This window comes from Stenella coeruleoalba (genome assembly GCF_951394435.1).
Source record: "Stenella coeruleoalba genome assembly, chromosome: 12".
NCBI lineage: Eukaryota > Metazoa > Chordata > Mammalia > Artiodactyla > Delphinidae > Stenella > Stenella coeruleoalba.
This window is the reverse complement of record NC_137158.1, coordinates 88,107,084-88,135,034: the sequence shown is the minus strand read 5'-3', so window position 1 is coordinate 88,135,034 and position 27,951 is coordinate 88,107,084. Positions and strand designations below refer to the sequence as shown.

At 47.8% G+C, this 27,951-nt stretch overlaps 1 protein-coding gene across 1 annotated transcript; it reads right to left on the bottom strand.

Moving 5' to 3' along the window:
* Positions 1–26,884, bottom strand: CCR6 (C-C motif chemokine receptor 6). Its single transcript, XM_079939483.1, has 3 exons — positions 26,870–26,884; positions 1,886–1,993; positions 1–1,636 (listed from the first exon to the last, which is right to left on the bottom strand). The coding sequence occupies exons 2-3, from the start codon at positions 1,892–1,894 to the stop codon at positions 518–520; spliced, it is 1,128 nt and encodes a 375-aa protein (XP_079795609.1). The 5' UTR covers positions 1,895–1,993; positions 26,870–26,884; the 3' UTR covers positions 1–517.
* Between the last annotated feature and the right edge of the window lie 1,067 nt (positions 26,885–27,951).

Genomic DNA, 27,951 nt, shown 5'->3' with positions numbered 1-27,951 from the left:
TGTGGCCTCTCCCGTTGCGGAGCACAGGCTCCGGACGCGCAGGCTCAGCGGCCATGGCTCACGGGCCCAGCCGCTCCGCGGCATGTGGGATCTTCCCGGACCGGGGCACGAACCCGCGTCCCCTGCATCGGCAGGCGGACGCTCAACCGCTGCGCCACCAGGGAAGCCCATCCGTTTTGGGTTTTTAAGCCGTGGGATGTTTTGCGACGACCAGAAGAAATTGTGGTCTAGGGCTGCTTCGTGAATATTCCTGAAAGTGTTCACGTTTGTCAGCAATTCATTTTCATTCAGCATTTCCCAAAGCCTGTTTTGCAGAATGCCAGCCAGCAGGGACGGGGGCACAGAGCATCCCCGTCAAATGAGTTTGGGGGATGCTGCCCGTCGGTGCCTGCTGGCACCCCGAGCGCGTGCAGCCCTGACCTTGCAGGAAAGACCCCCCTCGCTTTGGCTTCATGTCCACACGCCCCACGCGTTTTTGTCCCGCCTGTTAGCCCGTCCGCGCCGAGCCTGGGGGGCGTCACATGGTGAAGGAGGACGGGCTGTCGTTGTCCGCGGTCTCGCTGTTCTGCCGGGAGGTGAGGGTGTCCGAGTGCAGCCGGGAGCACGAGAAGCCCAGCGACTTCTGCCTCCTCTTCACGCACCACAGGTCCTTCGTGATCTTCAGAAAGTAGCTTCTAAACTTCTGACCGACGAAGGCATAGAGCACCGGGTTGAGGCAGCAGTGCAGGAAAGCCAGGACCTCGGTGACGTTTCTGGTGTAGCCCAGCAGCCTCTCACTGCTGCACGAGCGGTCCGTCCTGCCCAGGTTGACGGCGGTCACGAGAAGCACCATGTTATGTGGGATCTGGCAAGCCAGAAAGACAACGACCACGGCTATGATCACGCGGATGGCTCTGTGCCTTTTGGAATTCTGAGCTTGAATTAAGGTCTTGACAATAAACATGTAGCAAAATATCATAAACACCAGCGGGATGAAGAAGCCGAACAGGAGCTGCAGTCCCAGCACCAGCAGCTTCCACCGGATTGGCTCGGAGACGGTGTGGTACCTGGGCTCGCAGACGTCGCTGCCTTGCAGCTTGTATTTCTGGTTGAACATGAAGGTCGAGCTGGAGATGAAGATCGACACCACCCACACGACCAAACAGATCATCCTGTGGTGGGCCAAGGCTCTGGACCGGAGCCGGAAGGACTTGGTGGCCTGCACGATAGCGATGTAGCGGTCCAGGCTGATGCAGGTCAGGAGCAGCATCCCACAGTTAAAGTTGATGGCGTAGATGCCCCGGGTCAGTTTGCACATGACGTTGCTGAAGACCCACTCGCCAGTAGCGTGGTTGACGGCCCAGAACGGGAGGGTAAGGACGAAGAGGATGTCTGCGACGGCCATGTTCAGGAGATAAACGTCTGTCATGGACTTGGCTTTCTTATAAAAAGCAAAGGTGACCACCACCAAAATATTGCCCAGGAGGCCAGAGACACATATCAAGGAGTAAGCGAGTGGCACAAATAGCCCAGAGAACTTTCTGACCTCCTGCAAGGAACATAGAAAGCTATCAACATCGAGTGAGTAATCTGAACTATTAGCCAACCCAAAATAATCCTCATTGGCATCGTAGATGTTGGTGGAATTCATGGGTTCCTGGAAAGTGAACAAAGATAGAGTTAGCAGTAGTGTCATTTTCAAGGAGAACGATTGACTGAAATTATACTCCCAACCAAAATAAAAAAGATGCTCAAATTATACCTCAATAAAGATGTTTAAAAAAAAAAGTATAGTGACAACATCAAATGCTGGCGAGTACGTAGAAAAATTATATCATGTCACTGGTGGGAAAATAAAATGGTTTAGCCACTCTGAAAAAAAAAAAAAAAAAAAAAAGATGCTCACCTCTCTCATGGTGGTGCTTGATCTGGGCAGAGAGTCCGGGCCTGGACTAGAAGGGGAGTGGATTTTCAACTCCTCTGGCTCAGCGGAGAGAATAGGAGAGAAGTGAATCTAAGGAGGAAAGAAAGCAAAATGCATTACAGTTAAGTGTTCTCAGAGAGCCAGAGAATTAAGGAAATAGATTTCTTCCCATTTCAACACCAAGAGTGCACAGCGCACTATTTTACACAGAAATATTCATTTAGAGCTGGTGTCAGCAACCTCCTTCTGTAAAAGGCCAGATGGTAAGTATTTTAGGATCTTCAGGTCCTGTCGTCTCTGACACAGCTACTCAGATCTGCGGGTGCAGTGTGAAGGCAGCTACAGACAGCTACACAAATGAGTGGGCGGACCAGACATGGTACCGTGGGCTGTGATTTGCCCATCCCTGATCTAGAGCATAAAAAAGGGCGATATCAGCAAAACCACAGATCTGATCTGCAGAAAAACCTTCTGCAAAATTCAAATTAATTACATTCACAAGATTCCACTGAACAAAACCTATAGAAGTGTAGATGTTGCTAGGATACTTATAATTGATAGTCCTAGCCTGAAAATATTATATATAATATTAAAGGCTGGGTATATATTTATGGTTTTATATATATAATCCTGAAAAGCCACAGATACGTCCCATGGACAGTCTAGCTAACGATCACTAATCTACTGGGGCAAACACATCATACTCCTCAGAAACCAGAGTTTGGGAAGGAAGGTTCAGGTCGGCGTGGTTAGGGAAGGCTCTGCGGACAGGCCCACCCTGGGTCCTTGGAGAACAGGTCACCTGCAGGTGACCGCTCTGGCTGAAAAGGAATACTGAGCGCTGCGTGTTTGTGAAACAGTGTGACCAGCCCGGCCGGGTCAGCCTGACTACAGTCCAAACAACCTTGATGGACCATGTGACATGCTGGGAACGCCAAGAGGGGTGACACGGGGTCCAGGCTCAAGAAATTCACCAGGAGACTAAGAAAGGACGGAGCTGGAGTCTCAGCACGCAGGACTCTGAAATCTATCATTTGAAACAAACAGGAAGGAAGGAAGGATTCTTTGCTCTCCCCATCCTCACTCATCCTTCTTTGCTTGGTGTTGTTCATCATCCTGCTTTATCATCCAGCCGCACCCCCGGCAAAATCCCTGTCCTGGAATCCTGATACTCCTGTGAAATGCACACTCACTCTCCTCCTTCAGCTCCCCCCGTGCCATGTGGCCCAGCAACGTCAAGAAGACGAAGGAACAGCAGAGATGCGGGCCTCAGAGGCTCAGACAGGAAGGAGAAATGTGTCCCATAACCCATCTACCTGCGCCAAGTCAGTCCCCACCTCCAGAGTCAACACTGACATCTGGGGGAAGGATTCGGTGGATCACAGAGGTCACCCTGAAGGATTTTCTGAACATACTTCTTGTATCATTTGATTCTCCCGCTGTTGCTTCCCAATCACAGATCAGGTGGGCTGAACCCACTCCTTCCCGGATGCCTGGACACTGAGTGTTCGCTGCCGCTCCGGTCCCTGCTGTGCACACAGGACTGCAGGGAGGCTGGGCTCCCCTCTGCACTTTTGCAATTGCCTGCAAGTGTAGAGTTCTAATGGGCACTTCAGAGCATGCAGAAGATGCATAATACAGAGCTTCTGTGCTGCGAAAGCATATTGAGGAAGTGGACCCGTCGATCAGATTATCCGATTAAACGTATCAATCAAAACTCAAGACTTGTGCTTCCAGCCACGATGGATTAACAGAGACCAAATGCACCTTACGCATTAAACAACCAAGAAAGCCTGTAAAATGCAGTAAATCACAGTTTACAGACATCACAGGACTATGGTCCCCGACAGGAGACCAGTGAAGTGGGCAATGGTCTGAGCTCTGCGAAGCCCCCAGCTCTCAAGGGGAGCAGTTCCCAAGTGCAGAGCAGGGGGGTAACCCAGAGAATGGCCCTCTTGCTGAGTTGAGGAGACTGGGACCAGAATTCAGGGAGAACGGGCGGCTGGGAGAGGAGGCCCTTCACACAGAAAAACGAGGAGACCAGCAGAGTGGTGTCCCTAACGGGAAGCGACACGCGACTGGGGGAAGAACCACCAGAAAGGATGGGCAGCGGGGCTCACAGTGTCCTCCCAGGCTGGAAATAGCTCTCCCATGGCCAGATCGCTGTTGCAACAGAAATCAGTCGATAGCCTCCCTCACGTTAAACTTTATTCTTTTAGCCCATCCAGCCACTCTCCCCCACATATATATATTTTTTTTTTTTCTTTTTCTTCTTGCTTAACTGCCATTTGAAAATGATCGTTTTCTGGTTAGAATTGAACTGTGCACCTGGTGTTTACTTCTTGGAGAAAACACTCCCTAACAACCCCTCCCTTTGTGAGCCTTCTTCATTCCAGAAAGAAGGTCATGGCACGATAGCCTCAAGGACCACCAGAGCCCATCCCGGGACCACCTGACGCCAGCTTTGATGGTTCTGAGACTTTGCTGAAGTCAAGAAGAATGTGCCGCTTGACCCTTGTCTGCCGCCCGATTTCCCACCCGAGGCTACAGAGCCTTTCCTCCTCTCAAGGGAGGGCACTAGCCTGCTGTGGCCCCCTTTGCCTGGCAAAGCAATAAAGGCACTCTTTTCTACTTCACCCAAAACTCTGTCTCCGCATTTCTACTCGGCACCAGTAAAGAGAGGCGGGGTTTCGGCATCAGTGGCAACCATGACCTTCCACATCCCAGGGCCCTGGGAGCGTCCTCAGGAGGGCGCCATCTTAGGAGTAACGGGGTTAAAATAATCTGACCTAAATGCTGCTCTGGACCTGCCGTCCAGAGCAAAGCCTGAGAGGAAGTCTCAAATGATCCATCTGATTCCAATAATACAACCACCTTCCAGAATAAAGCCCAAAATTATTTAAAGAAATAAACAAAATTCAGCCTTCAACATGTAAAACTCATAATGTCAGGCACCCAAACAAAAATTTCCAAACCACAGTAGATTGAATGTTTGCAGTTCCCCAAAATGTGTATGCTGAAGCTGAACCCCCAGTGTGATGGCAGGTAGAGACGGGGCCTCCCCCCACAATGGGATTCGTGCCCTTACAAGAAGAGACACCACAGGGCTTGCTTCCCTTCTCTGCTCTGCACCCCGTGGGGACACAGTGAGAAGACTGCAGACCAGGAAGCAAGGTTTCATCAGACCTGGATCCTCTGGGGCCTTGATCTTGGATTTCCCAACCCCTAGAACGTGAGAACTAAAATGTTTGTTGTTTCAGCAACAAACAACAATTTGTGGTAATTTGTTAGAGTAGCTCAAACTGACTAAAGCACAGACATTTAAAATAACAGAAGAGTGTGACCCATGATCTACACAGAGAAACAGAAAAATGACAGAGATGATAGACTTAGCACAAAAAGTTGCGCCAACAGCTACTATAAATATACTCTATGTGATCAAGAAGGTAGAGGAAGGCATAGACGTGATGAGGAGTGTCATGAGAGATATAAAAAGACCTAAGAAAGGTCCTATAGATGAAATACACAATATGTCAAATGAAAATACATGGATTGGGGCACTTCCCTGGCAGTCCAGTGGTTAAGAATCCGCACTTCCACTGCAGGGGGCATGGGTTCGATCCCTGCTTGGGGAACTAAGAGCCCACATGCCTCACGGTGCAGCAAAAAAGAAAATAATAATAATAATAATACACTGATTAGGATTAACATCAGACTGGACACCAATGACGGACACAAATCAATTGTAATTCTATGCCCCAGCAACATTTGGAAATTGAAACTGAAAAAAAATCGTAATAGCATCAGAAAACATGAAATGAAATACTTATGAATACATCCACCAAGATGTATACATATCCCGAAAACTACAAAACATTGCTGAGAGAAATTAAATCATCTAACTTAATGGAAAGATATGTCATATGTAGATTAAACAATTCAATATTGTTAAAATGTCAGTTCTCTCCAAACTGATCTACAGATACAACAAAACCCAAATCAAAATTGTGGCAAGGGTTTTTGTAGAAATTGACAAGGTAAATCTAAAGTTTATTAAGAAATTCAAGGGATTTAGAATAGCCAAAACAACTTTGAAAAAGAGAACAAAATTGTAGGACTCACAATACCTGATTTCAAGACTTACTGTAAGCTACAGCAATTATGACAGTGTGGTATTGGCAAGAGGATAGATTCATACATCAATAGAACAGAATAAATACAGATTTTTAACTAAACTACCAAGGTAATTCAGTGGGAAAAACAGTCTTTTCAGTAAATGGTGCCCGAACAACTGGATATTCATGTATAAAAGTTGATCCAAACCCCTTATATCACACCGTAGGCAAAAAAATAATTCAGAATAGCTTATAGAGCTGTATGTGAGAGCTAAAACCACAAAACATCTAGAAGAAGACATAGGAGAAAATCTTCACGCCCTTGGGAACGAAAGAGATTTCTTGTATAAATTGCTCAAGGCATGAACAGTTATAAAATTGATAAATTGTAACTGATCAGAATTTAAAACTTCTGCCCTTCGAAAGGCTTCAGAAAATGAAAAAGACCATTGCATGGGGAAAAAATTGTAAATTTATATCTGATCATTGTGGCCAGCATATTCAAAGAACCCTTACAACTCAATGTCAAGAAGACAAACAACTCAAGAAGAATCAGGCAAAAATTTTAAGTCGATTCCCCAAAGAAAATACATAGATGTATTTATAAGCACAAGAAAAGGCACTCCATGTCATTAATTATTAGGAAAATGCAAATTAAAACCGCAATAAGAAGTCGTTTCATGCTCACCAGACTGGCTAAAATCAGAAAGGCACACAAGACTGTGGAAGACGACGTGGAGCCTCGCGTGCTCACCAAAGTGGTGGGGACGCAGCACAGAGACCCGCTCTGAGAAAACAAGTCAAAGTCTCTCATAAGTTAAACACACACTTACCACGTGAACCACAGGTGACCCCTGCATGTTCACCCAGGAGAATGCAAATGAAAGACTTGTACTCAAAGGTTTATTCTTAACAGCCCCAAACTGGAAAGAACCCCAGTGCCCATCAGCTGGGGAACAGATGTGTAGATTGCTCCCCCCCCACACCTAGAACGCAGCCGGAAGATGAAGAGTGGCTACTGACGCCCGCTCCATACACGTGAATTACAAAAGCATTTTTCTGGGTAAAGAATTCAAACATATAAGACCCAGGTACTGCATTATTCCATTTATATGAAATTCTAGAAAAGGCAAAACAATAGTGGCAGGAACCAAGTCAGTGATTGCCGTGGGTGAGGGGTCGGAAGAAGAGACCGGCTGGGCCAGGCTCGGGGACTTTTTGTGGTGCGGGAGATGCTCCCTGTCAGGACGGTGACTGTTGTCAAAACCCACTGAAGGGTGTACTTCAAATTGGTGACGTTTATTGTTATAAATTATGCCTCAAAAAGCTAATAAAAATAATGTGCACACAGCTTGACACAAATGAGCTGATGCGGGGGACTTGTCCTCACTTGGGACTGAGCAGGTTGTGGAAGGTGTGTGGGAAGAAGGACTTTCAAGGACTCCAGAAGGAGGAAAAGGTACAGACTGAGGGAGGGGTGGGCTACAGGTGCGTGGGAAGGGGGCTGGGAGCAGAGCAGGAGGGGATACCACGGAAGCGGGGACACAGGGCTGCCGTGGAGACCACGCTGCTGGGGAGCTGTGCAGGGACTGAGCCCAGACGGAGTCCAGACCTGGGGAGGCAACATGGGTGCTGGTGAGACGCAGCTGCGGGGTGCTGGGGTGTCAGGCCTTCATACCATATGGAGGTGGGGCTGGCAACGGTGGGAATGGCAGCCCAGTTATAATGAGGTAGGGGATGACCCAGCATCTTGGCCCAGCTGGAACCCCACTTAGGGGAGATACTTTTTAACCACACTGTGGTAGATAATGTTTTCTGAATTCAAATTGAATTCAGTTCCACCGATGTTTATGAGTATCTACTGAGGAGAAACAGAGGATGCCGAGATGCACTGAACGTCAGCTCCAGCTTCAAGAAGCTGTCAGGTAGACAAATCATTATAAAACGTGCAATACTAGCAACAATAGTGGGGTGTACAGAAAAACAAGGGGTTCCCTCTGGTGAGGAGAAGGCCAGGGTCAGGAAAGTCTTTGTCCTGAGTGTCGGCAGGAGCGTCTAAGCTGGTACCACAAGAAACCAGATATTCAGGCCATGCTGCCGGGGGGTGCGCTCCAAGCAGAGACCTTAGAAGTTCGGTCTGAATTATGTCTATTCCTGAGACGTTATTTTAATCTCCTTTGATTTACTCTTATTTCTGACTAGAATGGCAGAATAAATCACAGTAACCCAAATTTGTACGTTCTGCATCTTTCGGGGATAGTGTTACGTAACGGTTGGGTGTCAACCATCTAGAAATCTGCATGATGACGAACATGATGCTTCTGTGGTTGAGAATCAGTGTTCTCAGAACAGGCTGCTCCCAGGTTGACACATATGCGAGGCACTCACAGTCACTGGAAGTAACTCACCCTGCCCCAGACCACCATGTTCATTACAAAAATCATGTGAGTCGTCTGGAGGAAATTGTGCTGGTGACAGATTGGCATCAGGGGCACCACAACATGGAAAGAACCTTTCTTTTTTCCTCAAGTAAATTACCTCAAATCTCGAGCAGCAATAGTCAACTTTTTGGAGAAAGAATCTGCGGACTTTCTGTTATGAAAATTGTGATATTAAGACCTTTTAAAAATAGATATTTCGTACCTTCTCTAATGAACTGAGAGTTAAATATATGTGTGGTAATTTGTTACGGAAGCAATAGAAAACTAAAATAATGCTCAATAAATGCAGCCTGTTAAAAGTAATGGATGTTTTATTTTTAGGCCAAATTATTGCAAGGCTTAGAATGAGGTATGTGATAGTTTCATCAAGTCTACGCTGATCAGACTTACATAGTAATTTTGAGTTGAGCTACGGAAAAAATGACCAGCTGGAATCAACTGAAGCCAAGTGGCTATGATGGTGAAGACAGAACCCCATGTGCCAGAAGTGGAGATGTTCCACCTGAACGGAGGGAGGGCCAGGGAGCAATGAGGTCATCAACTACCCGCAAGGTTGTCATTTGAAAGAGGGTCTAGGCTTACCCGCCCCGCACAGGGTCAGAATGTGCCCAGTGAGTGGAGACGGTATCCACAGATTCGACCAAACATTAGAAAGAACACTTGAACCGTTTAGTAAGAATGACACGAGCTGCCTTGGGGGACGGCAAACTCTCTGGCAGGCACAGTGGTGAGTCCTTACAGAACACGAGGTGGGTGTGGCGTGGGTCAGACCTGCTGAATCAGAGTCTCTGGTGATGAGCTCTTTGGTGAGGAAAGGGTTGAACAGGTGCAGCTCTCCCTTCCAGCTGGAGACACGGGGGCAGGACTAACCTTGACCGGCCTCCTTGGAACCAAGCTAAGTGCATTTGCCTGTGGAGGCCCTGACGGAGAAGCTTTGAGGCAGACAACACCATGTGGAGCATGGGGGCCGCTGGAGCCCCGTCCACGGGAGGGTGCGGGGCGCGGGAAAGAGGCAGCCTCCAACTGTGCGGTGAGCAGTCAAACCTGCAGAGCCCTGAGAGCAGTGTTTTCACGTGTGCTGCTCATAACATTTCATACTGATCTGAAACCAAAACCCACGTTTAGTAAGCTGTATCTGATGGTTCGGGGCCCCTCCAGGAAAGCGATGTCACCCTGTGCCTGTGCTTGCCTGTGTCTTCTGAGTCATCAGTAAAGTTGGGGGTGAGGTAAGCTCTGGAGTCCTGTGCATGTCCGCTGTGATCATGGACCATCTCCTTTCACTCTGTCTCCGGGTTACTCTAATGCACGTTTGTGGGTGAGAACTGGGGCTTCACCTGGAATTCCAGCGTCCAGCAACTTAGATCATTGGAATTTAGATCAGCATTTAAAAGTGAGTTCCTGGGAGATGCTCTGAGTACAAAGAACAGCGGGAGAGAGGGAGAAGGAAGAGCAGGGGAAAGACTGCTCTGGGGTTGAGTGAGATTGGGCAACGCTACCACCTGCATCCTCCTCTTGGGTGTTTATGTCACGGTTTATTACCATGGCTCGGAGCCTTGCTGAGTAACCACACCTTCCCAACCTGCCCACCCACAGGAAGTTTAGAGTCGGTGTTCTTTGGAAAACACTTTGGAAAAAGCTGACCTAGAGGAGCTATCCCTTCCTTCCTTCCTTCCTTCCTTGCTTCCTTCCAAGACAAGTATAAACGCCAGGCCCACATGCCGGCCGGTGGCCAGCAGCTCCAGGCTCTGTCCAGCGCTGGCACTGCCTGGTGGTGAGGGATATCACTAAGGTGAACAGATCCCCTATCTTTAGGCAGGAAGCTGGTCTCCATGCCGGCCTCCAACTAGGAGTGTATCCACCACTCAGATTGCATGAAAGGAAAAGTGCACAGGCCTTGCGCTAACTCCTGAAGGATTCTTTTCTCATCGTGGACATACTTAGAATTCATCTATTATTAAAAGATATATCTTTTTTTTTTTTTTTTTTTTGGTGGTACGCGGGCCCCTCACTGCTGTGGCCCCTCCCGCCGCGGAGCACAGGCTCCGGACGCGCAGGCCCAGCAGCCATGGCCCACGGGCCCAGCCGCTCCGCGGCACGCGGGACCCTCCCGGACTGGGGCACGAACCCGCGTCCCCTGCATCGGCAGGCAGACTCCCAACCACTGCGCCACCAGGGAAGCCCCTAAAAGATATAGCTTTGAATGGCTTTTCGTCCGCTTATAGAGACACACAGTGATAAGTTGAACCTTCATATGACATTTGCATTTAAGATTTGAAACCACAAATATATTACTCTGTTAAATGAAAAGTAAATGTGCTGAAGTCCCAAGATTCAACGTATGCACATGGTGAGAGCGTCTGCCTCCCAACTGTCACATTTCAAAGATTTTGTTACGACCCAGGAAAAAAAAAAGTGTTACTTCAAGGAAAATTTAATGTTACTTAATTAGATGAACATTCTTAACATAGTGTTTTAAATGCTAATTTACTTTTTTTTTTTTTTTGCAGTTAAACACTGTGGCTTCCTAGTACCATTTTCATTAGGTACAATATGCAAAAGAAGGTATCTCAGAAACTAACAGCTAATTGACTACTTCATTCAAAAATGAAAAGAATAGGGCTTCCCTGGTGGCACAGTGGTTGAGAGTCCGCCTGCCAATGCAGGGGACATGGGTTCGAGCCCTAGGCCAGGAAGATCCCACATGCTGCAGAGCAGCTAAGCCCGTGAGCCACAACTACTGAGCCTGTGCTCTAGAGCCCACAAGCCAAAACTACTGAGCCCACGAGCCACAACTACTGAGCCTGAGAGCCACAACTACTGGAGCCCGTGTGCCGCAACTACTGGAGCCCATGTGCTTGGATCCCGTGCTCCACAAGAGAAGCCGCCACAATGAGAAGCCCCTGCACCACAAGGAAGAGTCGCCTCTGCTCGCTGCAAATAGAGCAAGCCCGTGCGCAGCAACGAAGACCCAACGCAGCCAAAAATAAATAAATAAAATAAATTAATTAAAACAAAAAAAATTAAAAAAAAAAAACTCCAGGCAGTGCCCCTTCTCCCTACTCAGCTGCTCTCAAATCCACCAGAGGCCGCCTCCCGGGTCTCCACTTCACAGGAGCTGCTCCTCTGCTCTGGTCTTTGAGGGCTTTGGAAGCCCTCTGGTCACGTGCAGAGGACCAGGGACAGGCAGAAAACAGTCTAGGTCATTAGCAGCCAGCGTCTTCACTGGTATCAGTTGACCAAGGACAGCCTCGCAGGGTCTGTCTGTCAATTACTGGTCTGCTCTCTGTTCGGACCAGGAGTGGGTGGCAGCAAAAAGGAAGTAAGATCCCCAAGAGAAGAGAAGAGGTGGCTGAAAAAGCAGAAGGGGGCGGGTGACAGACCAACTTCAACCTTTTTGTGCATTTGGCCAAGGGCAGGATCTACCCACCAAAATCAAACACAGGGAAAACGTGAATAATTTTAACAAAATATTATCAGCAAGGAAACTGTTAAATTTTTGATTTAAACAAACTTAATAACAAGTTTACTAGTTTGTTAAAGTTAAAGCAGAAGATTTTCAATCTGTGTTTATTTTCATAAATAGTGACGGCCCACAAGACAAGGAACAAGAACTAAATGTGTATGCGTACATATGTTGAGTACATGTATGCACGTGCATACATGTGTGTGTGATGTGTGTGCATGTGTGTGTGTCACATTGTGAGTATGGGTGTGTGTATGTATGTCGTGTTATGCATTGCATGCGTGTATGCGTGTGTATGTTGGTTGAGTGTGTGGAAAGCGGGTGTGCACGCTTGAAATTAAGTTCTAACTACACCCTGGGCATTGGGATCACTGCTTTACATCTATTATCCCTTATAGCCTCACAAAAACCCTCTAAGGTAGACTTATACCCATTTATAGATGGGAAGACTGCAGTTCCTCTAGGGCTGTGAATTAGAGACCTAATTCAACTTGTCTCCAGCAGGTCTTACGGAAGGACTACAAAATTCCCACAAGATCTTAAATAATATGTTTATTTTTAAACAATATGTATATCAGAATCTCACAAACTACAGAAGTAAGTACTCAATAAATGTAGGTTCTCTTAATTCATTTGAACCATGGGTGTTTTATCCCTTTTTAGATGAACATCAGTGGAGCTGAAATCCTAGTCTGGCTTCCTTCTGCTTTTGAATAAGAGTGGTTAAGAAAGAAGCCAGAGGGTTTTTTCCAGTGATTGGTATGTAAGTTTGCGTTTTTTTTCTTTTGGTTCCCTTTGCTTCTTTAAAAGCTCACTTTTACATTTTCTTTTTCATTACAGAAATTATATTTCATATCTCTAATCATTTCCAGAATTAGTGATTCATTAATTCAGACCTTGCATTTGTTTCTTTACTGATGTCTGCAATGGCTATTTTCTGCAGCTCCACAGGCTTTGGATGGAACCTACGGCAGACTCTTTTAAAGACCACTGCGCATTCTTTTATGGTCATGAGACACTCACTCCACAATCACTGCGGCATTTGCGGCCATTATCAGAGCTTTTCCTGTATTTCACTGAGTCTCATAAAAATTTCCACCCAATCAATTTCTCTTAAATGACTGCCTGAAAAGCTCCTTCCCAGTCCATCTCCAGCTATTCGAGACCCTCACTCGTCATCTTTCGGTGCATAAATCACCTATTGCGTGGCCGCCAAAACATTATTCTAGCTCCGGTGTTAGCTCTGCAAACTCTTTACGTACTTATTTAAATAAAGAATTGCTCTCCAGACAGGTGCCCCCTGGACTTTTCCCCTATGAAGCAACGCCCGAACCATCGCCCAAGCTCCAGTTCGAGGCAATTAGAATGAAATCACTTCCTGTACATTTAGAGGGAAAGCGAGCTTCTTGAACACACAGTACGATTCCTAAAACTATGAGGACACCGTATGTGTGAAAGTGAGAATGTTTCACTAAGTGTAAACACAGACAGCATGCCAGCATTCCGGAATTCTTAAGAGTAAAGCACTTGCATGTCTAACATTCCTTAGATGCGGGTATCAGAGAAGAAAAGACACTTTTAAAAGGAGTCGAGGGGGCTTAGCGGGGCTCACCTTGAGAAACGCCGTGATCCAAAGTGCCCAGTTCGGTTACACGCCCCTCATGACACCCCAGGAACGCACAGCACCAGTGTGATTCTCTTAACCAGATGCACTTTCTAATGGTCATTAAGAAAAAAGCAGTGAGAGGCCAGAATTAACCAAAAGCAAATCGCTGAATTACCACTTCCTATGTAAAAGGAACGCCTATTTGCCCAAATACAGATGGTTAACCATCTATATCCTGTAGGTTATAAAATAATCATATGACTCCCTGGAGCTGGTGGTAAAGCTGCTGAGAAGGGAGGGACCTGGGTGCTGGTATCTCCCAGAAGAAGGACTCCGAGTTGCCTTTCAAGGTGTGACAATGAATTTATGCTCAAACACTCACTCCGTCTCCTGGTCAGTTACCTCTGGGAGCAAGGGCACTTTGCGGGCTGCCTGGAAAGATTTAGAAGTATTTAGAAAGGGCCGTGTGAGCATTGTGGTTAGTGTTGCAGCCTCTGGAGCCCCCTGCCTGTGTTCACCCCGAAAGCTGTGCACCGCAGGGAGGTACTGACCTTCTTCACCCCTCATTCCCTCCTCTGTACAATAAAGACCATGACGGGGCAGCCTCAGAGTGTCACGGAGGAGAGCAGCCTCAGTTCATGTGACGCTGGTAGGACAGTGCCTGGAGTGGGGTAGCTACTCAATAAACACTAGTTTTTTGGGGGGATAAAAAAACACAAGTATTACTATTGTATCATTTGGGATCAAAAACACCATGTGTGGTGATGGATATTAACTAGACTTATTGTTCATTTCACAATACATGTAAATAGCCAATCATTATGTTGTACACTTGAAACCAATATAATGTCATATGTCAATTATCTCTCAATTAAAAAAAAGAAAAGCGTGAGATGCTAAAAAGCTGGGCACTCGATCTGTATGAGATGGCAGGTGACAGATCTAACAAGTGCCCTGTCATTAGGTATAGCAGTTGATGGAAGGAAAAGCAATTGATGAGTCATTTGGAGAACTCATTTTGGGGTACAAGCGATTTTTTTAAAAAAAGACAGAAAAATAAAAGAATTCTGGAATCATAAAAGTGTTCACCATGATGTAGTGTGTTGTTGTGATTCAAGTCTCAGGAAATAGGTTTTTTTATTTTTTTCTTATACATTCATTTATTTATTTATTTTTGACTGCATTGGATCTTCGTCATTGCGCGTGGGCTTTCTCTGCTTGCGGTAAGCGGGGGCTACTCTTCGTTGTGGTGCGCAGGCTTCTCATTGTGGTGGCTTCTCTTGTTGCAGAGCACGGGCTCTAGGCGCACGAGCTTCAGTAGTTGTGGTGCACGGGCTCAATAGTTGTGGCTTGCAGGCTCTAGAGTACAGGCTCAGTAGTTGTGGCTCACGGGCTCAGTTGCTCCATGGCATGTGGGATCTTCCCGGACCAGGCCTCGAACCTGTGTCCCCTGCATTGGCAGGTGGACTCTTAAGCACTGTGCCACCAGGGAAGTCCCAGGAAATAGTTTTATAAAAAAATTTATAGCAAAGTTTTATAGCAAAGATCAATTAAAAGCAAGACCAGGTTAACTGACATGTTCCCTCCTCCTTTCTCTTTAGCTTCCTTTCTCTTCCTGAGTTGTGCAAGCTGCCCACGGCCCACCCTCTGCTTTGTCTTGACTAAGAAAGAGCTAGTCAGGGGTCTCTCCTTCCTCCAGACCCCAGAACGCGGCTTGTCCCCAAGTCTGAGCAACACTGAACGTGGACCTGTCCCCTTGTCAGCTTCTCTGGGGAATCGTCGGCATAGCGGGACCCTCTTCGCGGCCATTGTGGGTCATTTCCCTGCAAAGTTTCCGCTCATCCCTGTCTCCTTCCCCAACCCTATAGAAGAAAAGCCTTCTTCTGTTTGACTTCGAGGTGCTTGCCAACCTCTGATCCCAGGGCACCGATGTCGCAACCGTCCCATTCCCTCCCTCACGATGATCCTTTTGAATGTCATTTGCTTCTTTCCAAGTCCTGACTTGTTTTTCTCTGACGGAGCTCACGATTCTGCATTGACACGGGTGTCCCATCCCCTCCTCTGTTTGAAAAGAGCCCTTCACGTGACATCCCTCGGGGTTCCTGACCTGGACTGCTGATCCCTGGATGGAGAGCAAGGGAGTGTGTCCTTTCTGCCTTTCCCACTGCTGCCCCATCACATCCCCTGCTTCTCATCACCACCCACCACCTCCTCCGAGGTCCTGCTTCTTGCTTTGTGTGGAAGCTGCTGGAAGTGCTGCCTACCAGGCCCCAGGCTCCTGGCAGAGGAAAAAACAGGCCACCTCAGGGGCTGGGGGCACGGGCACACACCTTTTCTGCCCGTTCCTTCTGAAATCCCCTTTGATGGTCTTGTTTAGCAAGAAGGTGGGAAGGTAAACCCTTTAGCAGCTCATTATCACCTTAGAACTGGCCTGCCTAAAGCAAGAAAAACAGCTTTGACTTCGCTGAGGACCAAGACAGAACAGTGAGTAGGATTCAGCATGTTGAGGAAAGCGACACTGTGAGGCCAGGAGGCTTCATCACCGGAGCCGCACGCTTCGGCACCCATGCTGGCCCGCCTGTCAGAAGAGTGGGAGACACCCCCAGGAGGGACCCCTGCCCCTCACACGACTTCTCTGCCCCCAGAGGGAGGAGAATGCGTAGAGGGTTTGGCCCTGGCCTCCGAGCAGCTCCAGCCCTGGGCCTCTGGCCTTCCCACGCCGTGCACAAGGCTGCTCTTCTGTAGAACTCCAGGCCTGTGTGGTCCTCATATGTCCTTTGCCCCAGCACCCCTTCTGTACTTCAAAGTAAAATCCAAATTATATGTCATCCTTGGGAAGCTCAGGCCCATTTTGTTTTCTCTCTCTAGAACGTGTCCCACGTTACAGATCCTGGGAGCTCTCACCTCATTTAAATAAAATCTGCTGCTCATTTGCATGACATTGTGAGGGATGTAAAAAGCAACAAGTACACAGTGCGGTGATGCACTTTACATAAATAGTTTCCAGTCTGAAAGTCTGACAGTAGGTGTGAAAAATTCATTCAGAACAAAGTCCAGGGACAGTTTGGTAAGTAAACATCACGACCAAGTAGGAAGTGCTTTACACTTTGCGGTGAGGCTGCCTGTGACACTCCTGTGTAGGTCCGGGCTTCCTGGGGACCCCTCCTCTTAACTGCGGGCTTCACCCTGGGGTGTGGAAAGGCAGCTCGTCCAGCTGCAGGTCCCTGTTTAATTAGAAGGAAGGGGAGTCTTGGCCACACAAGCAGGGCAGAGAATACAAGTGGGTTCCCCTAAGAAGGAAGAATTTAAAAGGAAAAATAGGAACTTGAGAAGTGTGTGTCCATTATGAACAAACACATTTTTTCATTATAAGAGTTAAAGTGATTTTAGGCAAAAATTTCATAAAGTTTTTCAATCAAATGGACTTCCTCACAGATGATATAGAATGTTCCTTTAAGGGACAACAAGGTTTGTTTTTTTTTTTAATTCTTTCTTTATTTTAATTTCTTTATTTTATTTTTGGCTGTGTTGGGTCTTCGTTGTTGCACGCGGGCTTTCTCCAGTTGCAGCGGGGGGGGGGGGCTGCTCTTCATTACGGTGCGTGAGCTTCTCATTGCGGTGGCTTCTCTCATTGTGGAACATGGGCTCTAGGCACGCGGGCTCAGTAACTGTGGTGCACGGGCTTCGTTGCTCTGCGGCATGTGGGATCTTCCCGGACCAGGGCTCGAACCCACATCCCCTGCATTGGCAGGTGGATTCTTAACCACTGCGCCACCAGGGAAGACCCATAACAAGGATTTCACACATTTTCAACTTTGTGGATAATTTCCAAAGACGCATGACGCCCGGATCACCAGTATCTGCCGATGGGATTGTGGCGGATAAAGCCGATTGCCTTTGGCATTTCAGAGGACCTCGGCCCTCACTGATTAACAGCTCCGGTGTCTGATATTTGCCGGCCCCTGTGCAGGCCCAGCAGATGGTGGTTTGCAGCGTTTCTGAGGGACACGCTTGAGTCCTGGTTTGGTGGCTGGAGTGCTGGGATCTCGGGGACCTGGAAAATGAACGCAGCTGATGTCGGTGTTACCTGTATCTTAACGAGATGTGCACTTCGTGTGCTAGACAGCCTTTGGAGACCGCCAGCTTCAACGCCTTTTCTTCTAAAACGAGCACGCGGCTCCCGTATTTCCCTCTTCTTTGTCTGGACTGGCCTTGCTGACTGGCTTGACCAGTCGTCATGTCAGAAGCAGTGATCCGGGGTTCCTGAGGCTGGCTCACAGGAGCCCTGCAGCTCCCCATTGGGCTGTGCTTTCTTTGGAAGCCAGCCTCTGTGCTGGGCTGAGAAGCCCAGGCTCTGCAGAGAAGCCACGCGTGGGCAGCGTGCGCAGAGCTCCTGCTGAGACCCCAGACAACAGCCAGCCCCGTGGAGCCTTCCGACCACTCGGGTCCCAGCCACCCTCTGGGTGTAACGGCATGACAGGCCCCTCCTGAGAACCGCTCAGCTGAGCCCCGCCAACCCCAGAGCCTTGAGAGGTAATAATAAATTGTTCTGAGCCACCACAGTGGGAGGTCGTTTGCTGAGCAGCAATGAGTAACGGGAGCCCTTCTCTCCTCTTCAGCTCGAGCTCTCACCCTCTTCTGAAGTAACGAGATGTGTTACAAAGAACAACAATCAAAACAAAAACGGACTTTCTTTGTTTAAAAACTATCCTCCCCAAGAAAGCCAACAGTGAGAAGAGATGCTGGAAGTGGGGGGATAAGAAATGTAGGCCAGCGATGCTGTTGGAGAGATTAAGCCAGGCAACTCTAAGAACAGACTATCTCGTCCAGCAGCAGCTTAGGTCTGCGCCTTGGGGTGTGGCTTGGTGGAAATACGGAAATGCTATGCATCACGTTCCGCCAGCGAATTCCCCAGTAGGGACAGAAGCGCCTTTTACAGACGGAATCGTCAACCGCGCTGACCCCTCGTATTCTGGAACCGACGAAGATTTCGGGTGGTACAGCCTTCGTGTTCGGGGCACGTGCTGTAGCTTTGGGCCTGCACAGTTTGACACTCTTTTTCACTCTACGCACTGAACGATCCAGCCCGAACGTTGTACTGCTAGAGAGCCAGGGGCACACCGATCTCCTTCGCCTGCTGCAAATTAAACCCTCAGATAGCTACCCCGTGCTCTGCACCACGTACAGAGGCGCTTTAAAGTATGTGATTTACTTCCTGCCTTTAAGGGACTTGCACAGTTGCCGAGGTGAGGTACAAACACATGACATTTCAGGCAGTGAGTTCAAGGCTGTGAGTGATGTTTCACAGGACTGAGAAAGCGGAGAGCTTGAGGAGGCATAGAGCACCGTGTCTGTGGGGACGGGCCAGAGCTGAGCCAGGAGGCTGACCCACTGGCCAAGTAGGGAGGGGGAGGGGGCGAGCCTCAGGGCAAAGGTGTGGTGGCAGGAAAGCACCGTCCTGGACCTGCCTGGTCAGCAGTGGAGGGGCTGGGCTGCAGTGGGAAGTCGAGGAAGGCTGGCCGAAGAGCTGGGACTTGGTCTCAGTGACAACGCAAAGACGTGGCAGTTTTGTGAGCTGTGGAGTGACAGGGAGCAAGTTCCCAGCACCGACGTGGACAGGAAACCGTCCAGAGGTAGGCAGCCCAGAGCCCAAGAGCGACTGGCAGGGCTGATGGCTCACAGCCAGGCGTCTCGCTGCTCCCCTCACCCTGCTCTGTTCATCTGCACGAGAAGCCTTGAGGGTGCTGGTGTTGTCAAACTGAAACTCAGAAATAGAGCAACTTCCTCAAGTTCACGCATCTCACAACTTGGAGAGCCAAGACGCAAAGCCATGTCATCCGACCCTGAAGTTTATGCGTTTCTGGGATAAATGTGAAGAAGAAATGATGTTTTGAAAAATCAGTAAAAAGCAAGAGGAAGAAGGAGTAAAAATGATGCCAGATTTTCCACCTCAACAGAAATAGGGAAATCAGAACTGGAAACTTATTTCTAAGTTTCTAACATAGTTCTAACCAGAGAAGGTATAGAAGCTGATGTAAGGGGAAGGAAATGAGATTCATTTAAGGTACATGGGGTTGAGGAGACTGAAGTACTGTGTAACTGCAGAGTCTTGACTTTAGATCTGGGTCAGCCACGGGCTGGCCACTTTTGAAATTAATTCCTGGGTGTCCGTCTCCTCATTAATAAAATGAAGCGGAGAGATTTGTGAAGGTTTCAGGTGAAGATTAGAGACACGGGAAGTGCAGATCTCCCGCGTGTTTGGTACGTACCCCCAGAGCTGACCTCTCCCCACTCCTTCCCCTCCCCTCCCCCTCCTCCCTCTCTGCCTCCAACCCCTCCCCCCGCCCCTCCCCCCTCTCATTCTGTCCTAAAGGGGCGCTCTAGCATGAGATGCAGGGAGAGTTATGCACAGGAGGTTGTAACTGAACTCAGAGATGCAGATGAAAGCTCTGGGAGCTTGCACTTAAGCACAGGAAACAGGAGAACAGATTGAAGTGAGGAAAAAAGACAGAAAAGAAGTGGCCAGAAGAATAGGTCCCTTGAAATCAATACAGTGTTACTGGAGCAAAGGGAGAAAAGTGCTTGAAGAAAGACCTGCGGAGTAGAGACTCTAAGGACTGAAACTGACCTCTGGAGTTAATCACTCGTGTTTACGGTGCTCTTGGAAGATAAACTTTCAGTCTGAATGTTCAAGTGAAAGCTTTATGATAAGGATCTAAGACGATAGTGTGGCCTCAGGAAATAAAGACCACAGATGTAGAAAAAAAATATTTTTAATTGGCTGCGGTAAGCAAGTTCCTACTGTATAGCACAGGGATCTATATTCAGTATCTTGTAATAAACCATAATAGAAAACAATATAAAAAAGGGTCTATACGTATAACTGAATCACTTTGCTGTACAGCAGAAACTAACACAACTTTGTAAATCACCTAGACTTCAATTTTAAAATGCATGAATAAAAAATCAAACAAAGACCAAAACCTGGCAGTAAGACGCAAAGAAGTAGAACGGCGAGAGGGGGACAGCAGGCACAAGTGAGGCTTTCTTTTTTGAGCCCTGGGACTGAGCAGACACCACTGCTGACCCCACTCCACACCCCCGGCCCACGCCCGCTTTTAGCTGTGACTGTGGGAACAGAGACTGCCCCCTGCACAGACCCCATCTCAACACCCAAAGCGCTGGTCTTCTGACTCCAGGCTTTGCTCAGCCCTCAGGCACAGCCCAGGAGTACAGAGGAGCTGGTGTCCCCTGATGGACCAGCAGCGGGAGGGGAGTCAGCCCTCACACCACAGAGACGGGAGTCAACGTTTCATGCCAGCAGCAACCGCCCAGCCCCCCTCCTCGTGGGCTGCCAGGATTAGGGTGGCCAACCGTCCTGGGCTCCCAGAATGCGGAAGCCTCAGGGCTGAGACCACGGCTGTCCTGGACAGACCAGGATCTAATAGAAGTCACGGCACTGAGGACCGGGGGCGGGGAGCCCTTCTACTCAGCCATGATGAGGGCAGAGCGTGATTAGGGAGATGAAGGGGCCTGGGACCAGCACACGCCAGGAAGGAGGGGGTCGGGAGGGGACCTCAGGGAAGATGCAGCCTTTGGTGTGTGAAGAAAGCCAGCAAGGAAAAGGAACGGCCTTATTCTCCACTGTGCCAAAAGGAGGATGTGGGCCAAAAGACAGGAGAGTGGAAGGAGGTGGATTCAGCCGGGAGGAAGGAGGGATTTTGAGACACCCAGGCTGCCCAGCCATGGAGTGGGTGCCCTCCTCCTGCTGATTTCGCCAGACATGCTGGGGAGAGAAAGGTTCTGTTAGATCGTGTGCCAGAGGAAAGGGGGTTAAACAGAAAAGATTAACCCGATCTAAAAAATGAAGCTCTGGGAGGTGGTGGAAGGAGGGAAAAGCTGGGAGGAAGGAGTGATGGGGTGTCGGGGAGACCGTGTGGAGGAGGGGTGTGGGGGAGGGTGTGGGGGAGGGTGTGGGGAGGGTTGGGGGAGGGGTGTGGGGGAGGGCATGGGGAGGGTGTGGGGGAGGGCGTGCAGGAGGGGTGGGGGAGGTCGTGGGGGAGGGGTGTGGGGAGGGTGTGGAGGAGGGTGTGGGGGAGGGTGGGGGGAGGGGTGTGGGAAGAAATATATTGAAATGATAACTATGGTTGCTTGGTGGGGGGGCTAGAAATATAAGAAATATAATTTTGTTTCTAAATCTTTGTGCTCTCCATGTATTTAATAATGAGATACATTGGTTGTACAATGAAACAATCTCTGAGAACTGTAAAAAGACTAATTGTAGTAACTGTTGCCGATATCACTAATGTTCACTTCTGCAGAAATTACACCTTCTAGATATTTCCTGATAATCTTCATTGTCTCACTGCTCCCATATTCACCACTTTTTCCATCAGTTTCCAGAACAGTGAACATGCTATTTTGCTTCAAATCAGTTACAGTAAATGGTGAAAGGAATTGTTGGACACGACTGCCGGCTCAGAACAGGAAAACCAGAGTGAGATTATTACAATCAATGAAAGAGCTCTAAGTAGCATTAAAACTAACTTCCAGTGGGATTGGCTTTTCTCAGACTTAACTTTAAAATATCACAAAACTCTTCAACGAGGGCATGACTAATTTTATCAGGATAGACAGGATTAGATCACAGAGTGGGGACAGCAGAAAGGCCCCCTTTCCACCTGTTCTACCAAATCGAGAAGGAGGACAGGAAGGGCACTGGGGCTGGTCCCCGGCAGACACCGCATAGGAGGCCAGCAAGTCCCTCCACCTCAGGTCTGGAGAGAGGACGCCCACCCCTGACCAGAGCACATGGGAGGAGTTATGCAAATCACTTCAGCCTATTTTACAGAATCTGAAAAGGCTAAAAGTGACAGAAAAGCCAAAGAAGACTAAGCTATTTTATTGCATTTTCATTTAATTTTACATACAAGACAGTGGCTTTTAGTTTCCTAAAACCTCTGTTTATCGGTCAGAAACAAATCTGAAAGCCACACGTCCTTTTACGTTGGGGACCTCCAATCCAACAATTCTGATGTTAGATAAACCCGCAAATAAAATCTGTCGTCTCCCTCCTTGAACCCGTAAAGACATCACTGCCCCAGTTCCCGACGGTGCTCTCTGTGCATGGGAGGGAGGGCAGCCAAGCAAAGGGCCTGGGGCCTCCACTGATTCATTGCATTCCTCGTGACCCAGATTCAGGCCTCTGTTTTCATTCTGTCTAACGGGAACAGCCAGGCTGACTTATAAAGGTCCTACAGAAATGAGAAAGGACGAGGTCATGATAATGTGACAACAGCCCCGCTGCTTTCCTAGCCGTCACCTCAACAGCCACTAAGATGGTTGGGGAGAGAAACGTAACAACACAACAGCAGGAGCCGCCGCCTCCGAAACAGTAATGAGCCTTTGGATGGAGGATTTCTCTACCTAGGCGGGGCGGAGGCGGGGGCCGGGGAGGGGTTCCGAGTGAGCAGACGGAGTGAGGGTCTGAATCCCCTCTCCAGACTCTGACCGAGCGGGCCTGCAGTTCTTAACACCCCTGGGGCCGTTGCTGCCCAGGAGGCCACTCGTGAGCAGGAAAGACCAGGGGCTGCGCTAACCTGTGGCTCATCCTCCCTTCACCCCCAGAATCTCAGGTGGTTGGTACGATGAGCAGGGAGACAGACAACAGGGAGGGTGAAGGCCTTACAACTCCATGCAGAAGGAGGCTGAGGGGGGAAGTGCAGAGGCCTGGCCGCACCCCAGTCCTAGCGGCTCCTGCCAGGGGCTGAGGGCGAGCCCTGCTCTCTCTGCCGCCGGCCCTCCCCTGGGCCTGGGTGGCTGCACCTCCCCCTCGATGGCCTCGCTCACCATCTTAACACTTCCCCTCTATTTCACTCCTTACCTTCTGCTCAGACCGCCCCCTCCTTCACATCTTCATCCTTTCTTTGTTCCCTGTTCTCTTTTTTCATGCATCCAACTCCTCACTCTACTCCCCAAACAGAAGAAGTTGTGCAAAGTACAATGGAACGCATTTCACAGATATCGACCTTCTCTGACATGGAATCCTCTGTAGATCCTACGACCTCGCCTGGCCATGAAGAGCTCGCTGGGTGCTGAGTGTACTTGACAGAGGAACTTGGCATTGTCTAGTTCACCTTGTCCTGGGGGAAGGTAATTCTGAATTAACTTTCAACTGAGGTTGATCGTCTGCCGTTTTAAGTATTTTAAAATGTGAGACCTGGTTGATGAAATTCTGGCTCAAATGCATCTTCTAATAAAATCGCCGTGGTCCAGCCCTGCCTCTGATGCCTTTGTTGTCACCACCGCAGACGTGAGCTTTTCTCCTCTGCAGGAAAGCACCAAATTCCAAGCAGAAGTCGCTCAAATACTGAGGGCTATTTGCTTGTGCGTTACATGGCCCCAGACTGAAATACATCGAGTCGTCCTCTCTGTATATTGGGGTGTTCCCATCCCACCCTGTCCTCTTTCCTGCCGCGTTCCTCCCGGCGCCTGACTCCAGGAGTGACCTTCCCGCTTGAAACTTTTTGCTTCTATAAGCTCTGGGCTGGGAAACCAAACAGCCCTACTTATCAGAACCTCACCTAAAATAAGAGTCGGTACATCTGAATGTGCACCTGACGGTCTCCCCTGGGAGAGGGGATGGACTTTGTGGTATCTATTTTGGCTGCAAGAGTCTCCTCTTGTGTTCATTTCCTCTTTCTCAAGTTGTCTTCGAGGCTTGATGTTATTAGATAAGAGACCTCCAGGTAGGCGAGGGCTCAGAAGGATGAGGATGTTTAGTAAGAGAAGACATACTGCAAGATTAGAGCAAATGCCTCCAGTATTGTCATATTAATGGAATAACAGTATTTTTTTTGTTTTTTGTTTTGTTTTGTTTTGTTTTTAACATCTTTATTGGGGTATAATTGTTTTACAATGGTGTGTTAGTTTCTGCTTTATAACAAAGTGAATCAGTTATACATATACATATGTTCCCATATGTCTTCCCTCTTGCGTCTCCCTCCCTCCCACCCTCCCTATCCCACCCCTCCAGGCTGTCACAAAGCACCGAGCCAATATCCCTGTGCCATGCGGCTGCTTCCCACTAGCTATCTACCTTACTACGTTTGTTAGTGTGTATATGTCCATGACTCTCTCTCGCCCTGTCACAGCTCACCCTTCCCCCTCCCCATATCCTCAAGTCCGTTCTCTAGTAGGTCTGCGTCTTTATTCCTTCCTTACCCCTAGGTTCTTCATGACTTTTTTTTTTTCTTAAATTCCATATATATGTGTTAGCATACGGTATTTGTGTTTCTCTTTCTGACTTACTTCACTCTGTATGACAGACTCTAGGTCTATCCACCTCATTACAAATAGCTCAATTTCGTTTCTTTTTATGGCTGAGTAATATTCCATTGTATATATGTGCCACATCTTCTTTATCCATTCATCCGATGATGGGCACTTAGGTTGTTTCCATCTCCGGGCTATTGTAAATAGAGCTGCAATGAATATTTTGGTACATGACTCTTTTTGAATTTTGGTTTTCTCAGGGTATATGCCCAGGAGTGGGATTGCTGAGTCGTATGGTAGTCCTATTTTTAGTTTTTTAAGGAATCTCCATACTGTTCTCCATAGTGGCTGAACCAATTCACATTCCCACCAGCAGTGCAAGAGTGGTCCCTTTTCTCCACACCTCTCCAGCATTTATTGTTTCTAGATTTTTTGATGATGGCCATTCTGACTGGTGTGAGATGATATCTCATTGTAGTTTTGATTTGCATTTCTCTAATGATTAATGATGTTGAGCATTCTTTCATGTGTTTGTTGGCAGTCTGTATATCTTCTTTGGAGAAATATCTGTTTAGATCTTCTGCCCATTTTTGGATTGGGTTGCTTGTTTTTTTTGTTATTGAGCTGCATGAGCTGCTTGTATATTTTGGAGATTAATCCTTTGTCAGTTGCTTCATTTGCAAATATTTTCTCCCATTCTGAGGGTTGTCTTTTGGTCTTGTTTATGGTTTCCTTTGCTGTGCAAAAGCTTTGAAGTTTCATTAGGTCCCATTTGTTTATTTTTGTTTTTATTTCCATTCCTCTAGGAGGTGAGCCAAAAAGGATCTTGTTGTGATTTATGTCATAGAGTGTTCTGCCTATGTTTTCCTCTAAGAGTTTGATAGTTTCTGGCCTTACATTTAGGTCTTTAATCCATTTTGAGCTTATTTTTGTGTATGGTGTTAGGGAGTGATCTAATCTCATACTTTTACATGTACCTGTCCAGTTTTCCCAGCACCACTTATTGAAGAGGCTGTCCTTTCTCCACTGTACATTCCTGCCACCTTTATCAAAGATAAGGTGTCAGAATAACAGTATTTTTTAAATAGCATAAATACATGAACCCACAACACAGTGAAACTCATTGCCACCCATTTGTCACTTTCACTTGAAAGATGATTTTATCATGAGAACTTCTTCCCATGAATGCAGCCTCATCCGTTCTCCTGAACCAGACCCATGAGTAGGTCCACATGTGGATGTACGTCCACACGCGGATCTGTACCTTCTGCTGAGCTGGCTCCAGGCTGCCCCAGCCCTTCCTCCCATCCCATCCCCCATTTGTCAGCGCCCTGGGGCTCTCTTCTTCTGTGATGTGGGACTCGCCCCTGCCCTGTGCTCCTGACCTAGAGCACCGCCCTGCTCTCCAGGTCCATTCCTATCCCCCTTCACACAGTCGCTCACCTCCCCCCACCACCCCCCCCGCCCCGCCATGCTTCATCCACACTTAGATCCACCAGCACCCCTCATTCTGTCCACGGGGGCACAGGGGTGCAGCCCAGCATGTTCACAAATGGTAAGTTAAGGAGACTGTCTGGTTTTGGCTTGTAGAGTGTGCGTTTCTTCTTCACAGTCATGGCTCACGTAAGTGATGGCGCCTTCAAAGGTGGTTGTGGTTTGTTCCTGCAGTCCTTTCACAAGTGCTAGTCACCATCAGCAGGGCAGAGGCGCCCTGAAGGGGCTCGATTCCCCCCACATTACCCACGGATGGTGTAACTTCATCTCCCTAACCCTTTAACCACACCTGCTCTCAGGACCGCGGTTGGAATTACGTAACATAACATAACATAAGATTACTTAGAATAACACAGGTGATGTCTCTAGAACAGTGGCCAGCACATCACGGACTCAGCAAAAGTTAGCGTCTCCCCTTCTCTCCCCACGGTGCGGCTAAGTGGTCTAAGTGACAATCAATGCCTGGCTTGATAACATAAATGTTCGCAATTTTCTTTTATCTTCAAAGCATTAAACAGTCAAGACAACAGGGATACAATGTTTCCTAAATCCCAGGATGAAATAAAAACTCACCAGTAAAGAAGTAGCTTCTTGTTCCGCAAATGAACAGCCACAGGAGTTTTCTTTCTTGAGTGTCAGGTTTCTTTAATCTCTAGACTTCTCTCCGCCAGCGCAAGGCCACTGGCCTTCATACGGAGTAAAGCGGCTTGATGCTGCGGGCTCAGCGCCTGCGCCTCACGTGTGCCTGCGCTCGTGCTCTTACTTTGCCCACACTGGGTGGTGTGGTGAACGTCTCACCACAAGCTTCGTTCTTCCAGCTACACCTCAGATCGTAGGAAGGTAAAAAATAAGATGGAGGAAGGAAGGCAAGCTGATGCAACTAGGTCACTTAATAATGTCAATTGTAGAGACAAGTTTTTTTCGCGTTTCAGAATTATTAGTCTGTGAAATACTTTTTAGTCTTCCTGGAAATTACAAATTAATCAGAATGATTATAAAGTTCTCTGAAAAGCTCCACATAATACCTAATGAACTTTATAGTCATCTACCCACATTCTGGCTTAAAAGCCTAAAAAACCACATGACTTATCCTTTAAAAGTAAAGATATGATAAATTGAGAATCTGCATGTCACAAATAATGTAGGTCAACGATCAGCTCCAAAAGAAGGCATAACCCAGTTGCAAAGGAGAAATATTGCCCTCAAAAGATTCACATTGCCTTCTCCACCACTTTCTACAATGTGTGGCCATTATGTTATAACGTGACCTGTGCAGGGATAGCAGAAACCTGAGTGTCTATATCCCCAGAGCAACTATTCAGTTTGGGAATAGTCCTGTAATTTGAGGGGGAATCTGGGTTACGTTCTCTGAAATCTAAAATAGAATTAGTCAAGCCACAAATCCCCCTATGGAAAGTTCTAAATTGGCCCTTGGTAGAAAACACCGGTGACCCTGCTGGGCAAGAAGTGAGAATGTTCATCCCTGGTTTGTCTAACTGTCTCCTTCCTTTTTTATATGATTATAAATAGTATTGTTAATGTTAACACATCTAATAAAATTAGAAAGAACTTTCATATTTATCATTTCGCTTAATCCTGACAAACTATTTTGGGAAAACATTGTACAGATGGAAAGTTACTAGCACATAAAGATG